General features: G+C 38.3%; 1 protein-coding gene across 1 annotated transcript; it reads left to right on the forward strand.

Moving 5' to 3' along the window:
* The first annotated feature begins 4,063 nt into the window (after positions 1-4,063).
* On the forward strand, positions 4,064-6,622 carry LOC137968637 (ATP-dependent helicase wrn-1-like). Its single transcript, XM_068815166.1, has 5 exons — positions 4,064-4,472; positions 5,062-5,211; positions 5,661-5,989; positions 6,063-6,305; positions 6,500-6,622. The coding sequence occupies exons 1-5, from the start codon at positions 4,064-4,066 to the stop codon at positions 6,620-6,622; spliced, it is 1,254 nt and encodes a 417-aa protein (XP_068671267.1).
* The last annotated feature ends 493 nt before the right edge of the window (positions 6,623-7,115 follow it).

Raw genomic sequence — 7,115 nt, forward strand, 5'->3', positions numbered from 1 at the left:
TTCTGTAGCGCTTATCTACAGTTAACAGCACTAAAAGATTTCAAACTGGTTAGCTTTTTTAATAAAAATAACCTCTATTGTCCCCCGACTCCTTCTTTAGTTTCTTTAGAGTGCCGCCTAGGGCAAAACAATAGTAGTCAGTTCTGCAATTGTTCTTGTATCTACAGTTATTAGGCCTAGGCACTGATTTCAAACTAGTTAGCTTTCAGTTACTGTAATGCATATGTACAGTTATTAGGGCTAGGCGCCAGTTTCGAACTGGTTATCTTTCAGTTATTGTAGCTCAAATAACTACGCGATGAGGCGCAGTATTCCGTAGTTATTCATTTAACCCTTTTATGCTGTGTACAGGTCATTGCAAGTCTGACTTCCGACACAGTTGACGAAGAGCAGCCACAACCTCAAGTTCAGGATGTAAAGTCTGCTGTGTTGACTTTTCCTGGTCGTGTGGTCACTCCGAGAGGCTTTTCTCAGAGTGCACCCCGGAAACTGCGAAAGATCACCTCCATGGAATACGAGGTAGCTGTGACATCCCTTGTGCCCGAGTTTGGCTCCGTTGTGAGCATTCGTCTGCCACGCCAAAGAAGTAAATCAGTTTTCTTTGTCAAAAAGAAACCGGAAGAAATGGCTGAATGGCAATCGGCTATTTGCAGTTTGGATTGCTATATGGAGAAATTTAACTGTCCCATGCACTGGTCAGTGACCAACAGTATGTAAGCAATTCTAGTAAACCAGGGACATGTTTCCAAAAACTATTTTGCTTAAAGTACATAGTGACTGGCTTCGACAACTTAAATATAAAAAACTAAAAGTTGCTTTTAGACTGTTCAGAAACCTTCATGGGCTTAAAAAAAATAAACAAGGTGTAACCGAATATGTTTTCAAGAACTTTCACACAAACATTTTTCCAAGAACTTGGGTGAGTTTTTATGAAAAAGTGACAACAGAGTAGCCACGTAGACATGACTGGCGACTTTCCCATCAACTTGACTAAATTATGAATAATTGACAACTCGAGTAGCCGTGTAGACACCTTCCAGAGAAGTTGAATGAATTATGAACAAATCTGCGTAGACGCATAGCCACCTTCCAGAGAACTTGAGTAAATTATGAATAAATGACAACTCGAGTAGCAGCGTAGACGCGGAGTCCGTTTTAGCCACCTTTCAGAGAATTTGAGTGAATTATGAATAAATTACAACAGAGTACCTGCATAGACGCGTAGCCACCTTTCGCAGAACTTGTGTAAATTATGAATAAATTACGATGGAGTAGCTGGGTAGACATGTAGCCACCTTCCTGAGAACTTGAGTGAATTATGCGCAAATTACAAGGGAGTATAGCTGCGTAGACGTGAGGCCACCTTCCAGAGAACTTGAGTGAATTATGAATAAATGAGAATAAATGAGCCGTTAAAATGCGGCTTTTGTTTGGTTTTTGAAGATGCAGTATAATAAGATCAGTGGCAGTAGTTAATGAATGTACGTGCGCAGCCCACATGATCCTATGTTCCTGCCATATGTTCATCAAGCCCACAAGAGTTCAATAGTCGACCAGCCGTTAAGTTTTTATTGCCCTTTTTGAGCTGATGTTGAATGCAATTCTATCAATCGCTGGAACTATTCATAAGGTCACGAACGATTTAATAGTGACATTTCAAGGGAAGACAATGTTGTTTTATGAGTTTTTCAGAGATGCTGTGTGCAATTATCATTCAGGAATCGTACAATAATCTTTATAAAACGTTTATGGCAGATATTTCAAATTGCCTTCACATTACTTAAACTCCATTAGTCATTAAGTTCACATTACTTGTTCGGTGACAAGAGAGGTATGCATTTGTAGATTTGTTATGTGACAAATCAAATACAAGTAACACAACTTTGATGAGATGTTAAAGCACCTAGAAGTGACTTCAAAACAATTCCAAATGGCTTTACCACGTGAAATTACCGTCATTCCCTCTTACCAATTTTCTAGTTCCTGTTACTTGTTGACCTTCAAAGACCAATATTAATTAACATAACCAAATACATTTCGTTCTTAGTGTTCACACAATGACCAAAATCCAGAACAAAAAAAAATTAAAATACCATGAACATCGCAGAGGCCATTTGCCTTTACTGTCAGTGTTTCATTTTCCTTTGATTTACATGACAAATCGTTAGGGATGTAACTTCAAAACCTTCCATGTAATTTTAGTTGACGTTCGAGATACTTTTTGTAAATGTATAGTTGTATGATAAAAGGTGTTTATAAAAACGTTGAAACTGATCTAGATAAAAATTATTAAAAACTGAATTTTCGACTGCAACTGCATCAGAGTGACTAAAATATGCTGTTTGAGAGTAATATGCTAAAACTAAAATAAGAAGTTACTTTATTCCCTAGGGCTTCAATAATGTCTTATAGACAGAAGGGAATGGCTTCCGCTCGTTCACCGCATTTTTGTCTATTGTGGAGTGCCATGATTCCAAAAAGATTCTTTTGTGCCAATTATTGACATTATTTTCTAGAATTTCCACATAGCCAGTGTTATTGTCATGGTCAGTGGTTTCGGCGTGATCTTTCATTGCCGACTCTTTGTTATTATTAGTTCCTGGTTAATGCATAGTGTAATAATGTATAGTTGGGCGACTAAAGCTTCTCGTAGTTGCTGTTGTATTTCGTTTGTCCCCTTGTTGCAAGTTAAACAGCAACCCCTAGTCTCAAATTTGAAATTTCAAATTTCAAATCCCTAGTTTCATCCTGTCAAATCTTTTGTCAATTTGTTTTTCAACATAGCTTGACTAAAATTGTGAAAGAAGGACAAAAGGGAAAGAGTTTATGTTTTTCAGATTTATTTATCCCAAAGATTACTTAACCTGAATTAAACGCAAATAAAAAGAGAGTTTTCTGCTTACATTTTATGAAAGTAAGTTAATAGCAAAAAGCATGGTTGTAGGGTTTGTCTTAAAAGTCTTCAAAGTTTAGGGTAGAAAGTGTTACCTTTGTGCATTTGCATGGTACACATTACTCTCATGTAAAAAGATCTGAACCAAAGTTAATTATTTTACAATGACTGCAAAAATTCTCACACGCTCATTGGCTAATTTTTACTGTAAAACAAGAAGAAAACTGTGTTGCACAAAGTTTGTAGATAAATAAACTAGTAAAAAAATTGTTCAGTATTGCACGAAAAATATGTAAATTGCCCTTCGTTTCGAGGCTGCTGCCTCTTCATCAGTGAATGTAAAGTAACTATAACTTGTGCGCGTGACATGATTTGAATTTGAAGTTATTTGCGCACACTGACTGGAAAGAACGCCTGTGTAAACATTCAAAACAAACATAATTTTGATGTCACTAGCGCCTGTAGATTTTGGGAGTTTATAGGAAGGCAAAGTCGGTATTAAGTTCTCCTGGATGTTCGCTTTTTCCGAAACCGTGGCTATCCGTCAAATGTGGTTCAGCGAGCGCAAGAACGAGTATCAGCTATCCCTCGTGACGCCACCATTTCAGAGCGTTCAGATTTACCCGATGCTCAACCTACCATCCCTCTGGTGTTGACGTACCATCCAACAAATGCACTGGTCAAAAACATCATGACCATTTGCTGTGAGATGGCCCAGACAATACAGACATTTACCAACCAGTACGACTTTTGTGTACGTATCGTCCCAATAAAAACCTGTGCGACTCCTTGGTGAAAAGTCATCTAAACAACACAACTGCTTCTGTTGAGGATCGTGGTAAGTTTCCACGTGGTCGGTCATGGTGCAATACTTGCGCCCACACCAATGCTTCATCTACGATCAACACTCCTGGGGGTCACATCACCATCAATTCCAAGTATAACCTGCGATCAGGCGTACTTTTCCTTACTTACTTTCCTTACTTTTCCTTAGACATGGTGCGAAAAGGTACGCCTGATACAATTTCTTATCGAGTGGCCTGCCCGTAGTCCAGACTCTGGACTTTACTCTGATTGGCAGAAGAACAATACAGCTCTTGGGCCTCGCTGAGATTGGTTACAGGAATGCAAATCATACTACTGGTAAGAATGTTCAACATCTGCCAAATTATGGCTGCCGAGAAGGAATCAGTGTCCGCAGCTGCTGTTGTTTTGTCGTGTGAATCTTTTTCCCCCAAAGCTTTAAAGGCAGAACAAACAGAGTGCATCCGTAGAATTGTTTGTCAAAAAGAAGACGTTTTAGCTGTTCTTCCTACGGGATTTGGAAAAAGTGTCATTTACCAATTGATCCCGAAAGTTTTAGTACAAATGAATCGCGCCACTTCTACAGATCCCAAACCTTCAGTTGTGGTGGTTAGTCCTTTGGATTACATTAGGAAACAACTGGTCGAAAATCTGAGAACAGCGAATTGTGGTATTAGTGCTGCCACCATCGGAGAATCAATTGAAATGGACAGAGAAATAGCAAACGTTAAATTCGGAGGAAAACATTACAGTGCGATAATCTTCACCAGGCAGTGTTAGTGGTCGATGAAGTTCACACAGTTGCAACCTGGTAAATTAAAGTAACAGCATGATAAACTTTTTCACCTCGTTTGTTAGTTGTTTTTATTATGAAATCCGCGACCTCTGTTTCATTTGGAATTTGGTTATGATATGATGATTGTTGCCAGCGTCTTAGTCATGTTAAGAAACATATCCTCCTTTTGACCCCATTAGACCGAATCACTGAAAATCTTAGCCTTGCCCAGCAAATAATCTTACCATTGGTTAAGGACTGAGCACAATATTACAGATAATCCACTCAAGATTTTTGAGATTTTGGTTGGCTGATATTTTCCTAGTTATCAAATCTGAATGGCTGATAATAGCCACTTTTAGCCAATTTTCTCAGTGAAATATTGTGAACTACATGTAATATATATATGTATATGTATAAATTATGCTAAAGTAATAAAACAAGCCAAACGTCTTTGACATGTGACTTGTGAACAAGAAGCAAGTTTTTGAATTGCTGAAGAACAAAAGAATATATTTTGTTCTTAAGCAGTTAAAAACTGGCTTCTTTCATCAGCATCCCAGGTTTGCAAAAAAATATGTTTCTGCAGCGGCAGTGGCAAAAAAGGGAAAGCTGCTTAACCGTGAGGCGTTTGGACGAGTGTCAGAGCTGAAATCATGTCTTAATGGTGGGACACCTGTTCTTGGATTGACAGCAACCACAAACAAGGAATTGAGAGATCGCCTTATCAAATGTCTTGGTATAAGAAGCACCCTAGGGCCCATAATTGTCAGTCCAAATAAGGACAACATACGATTTACAGTTGCACAAGCAGACAAAAAGCTTTATTGTTTCAACTGGCTGTTACAGTTGCTGAGACAGAAGAAAGGAGACACTCCTTTCACAATTATTTTCTGCAAGACTGTAAATGATATTCAAGAATTTGGTTTATCAACGGAGTTGATAATGTAAATTGACCACCGTACAGAGATTCTAAAAGCTGACGAAGGGCTAACGCTCGAAACGTCAGCTTTTAGAATCTCTGTACGGTGGTCAATTTACATTATCAACTCCGTTGATAAACCAAATTCTTGTATACTACTTCCCCACCGACGCAGCACCACAGTTTCTTTAGAAACTACCCCTTCATTCATGTAAATGATATTGTCTCTTTACTAACTTATTTCTTAATGAATCTGGAATATTCAGGACTTTATATTGATGGTGAAGGCCCTCCTCATGAAAGATGTTTCTTGGGAGTATACTATTCACAAACACCCACACATCACAAATACCACATAACTTCTTCATTTGAGGGTAAATCTGGGCATGTCAGAGTGGTTTATGCAACTACTTCATTAAGTTTGGGAGTGGATTTTCCCTTTGTCAAATATGTAATACACTATGGTCCATCAAACAATCTGACTTCTCATCTCCAAGAAGCAGGACGTGCTAGACGAAAAGGACAACAAGCTTACAACATCACAGTGTATCATGAGAAGCACTTGATGACATGTGAAGATGACATAAAGAATGCAGTAAATCAGTCCTTAAATTCTTGTTGCCGTGTTTCTTTTTTGAACAATTTTGATGAAAAGATTTCACCTCTAGAACCCCAACAAACCCCAACATAGGTGCTGCAGTGTTTGCCACAGAAAGTGCAATTGTTTGGGAGATGGCTCTGGTTGCAGTGAAACAATCCCAGAGTTTGACTCTCGGTATCATAGTGAGAAAGATCATGAGGTTTCAAGGGAAGTGACAGAAGATGACAAAAAGTGCATCAGTGATGCTCTTAAACAAGTTCAGGTGTCTTTGTCTTCTGAAACTAAAGTGCGCATGTTTGACAATACTGGGGTAATTACACACGGTTTATCTGACAATGTAATTGATGCAGTTGTGAGTAATGCCCACTTTATTTTTAATGTTCATAGTGTTATTGAACAATGTAATGTACCCTCACTTAAGTTGACCATCGTAATACTGGAAGTTGTTAAGAAGTATTTGAAGATTTTGAAATCCCTGAAGAACTGTATTCTGCTGTTACACAGAGGAAAAAGTTGCATTTAGCCAGTAGACTTATGCATCCATTGACTGTTACTGTAAACCCTTTAAAGGAACTTTTTTCTGAAGGTTCCCATGCGCCTGGTACAATGGATGAATTACTTATTTAATAACGTAACACTAGTCTGTAATGTAACAGGAAACGGTGTCAGTTATAGTGATTTACAATCCTTTCTCCTAACGAGAACAATGCAAGTTATGTTTCTACATTTTCCACTGTTTGTAACTTAATGCCTTATCACTTCGTAAATTCCTTTCCAGTCAATAAACCTACTTTTTGCCCACTGGAAAAAGTCTCTATGATCAATGTCAAGCACACTACAGGGAAAATTAGGAAATGAAGGATAACCCTTTCTTCCAGGCAGTTTCTCCATAACTTTACCTGTGAGTAAATCGTTTGCAATGATAGAGACCGTTTCCTCTGGGTTCTTACTGCTGTGACGAACACTTCTCCTCACTCTTGAGCAGTCTTTGTAAATAGTGTCCATTACTTTATTTAATGCTACTACAGATTGGGCTGCTCGCTGTAATGATGCATTAGTAACATTCGCACCCATTCCCTTTCCTAATCGTTTGGGTGAAATATTGAGATGTTCCATGAAT

Source organism: Montipora foliosa, chromosome 8 (assembly GCF_036669935.1).
Source record: "Montipora foliosa isolate CH-2021 chromosome 8, ASM3666993v2, whole genome shotgun sequence".
NCBI classification, from domain to species: Eukaryota; Metazoa; Cnidaria; class Anthozoa; order Scleractinia; family Acroporidae; genus Montipora; species Montipora foliosa.

Bases quoted from the DNA above. Each gene is read 5' to 3' on its own strand.
- LOC137968637 (XM_068815166.1), top strand. From the start codon at position 4,064: ATGGCTGCCGAGAAGGAATCAGTGTCCGCAGCTGCTGTTGTTTTGTCG. The intron at 5,212-5,660 runs GTATAAGAAGCA...TGGAATATTCAG, and splicing joins TCGCCTTATCAAATGTCTTG to GACTTTATATTGATGGTGAA. The intron at 6,306-6,499 runs GTAATTACACAC...GCTGTTACACAG, and splicing joins GCATGTTTGACAATACTGGG to AGGAAAAAGTTGCATTTAGC.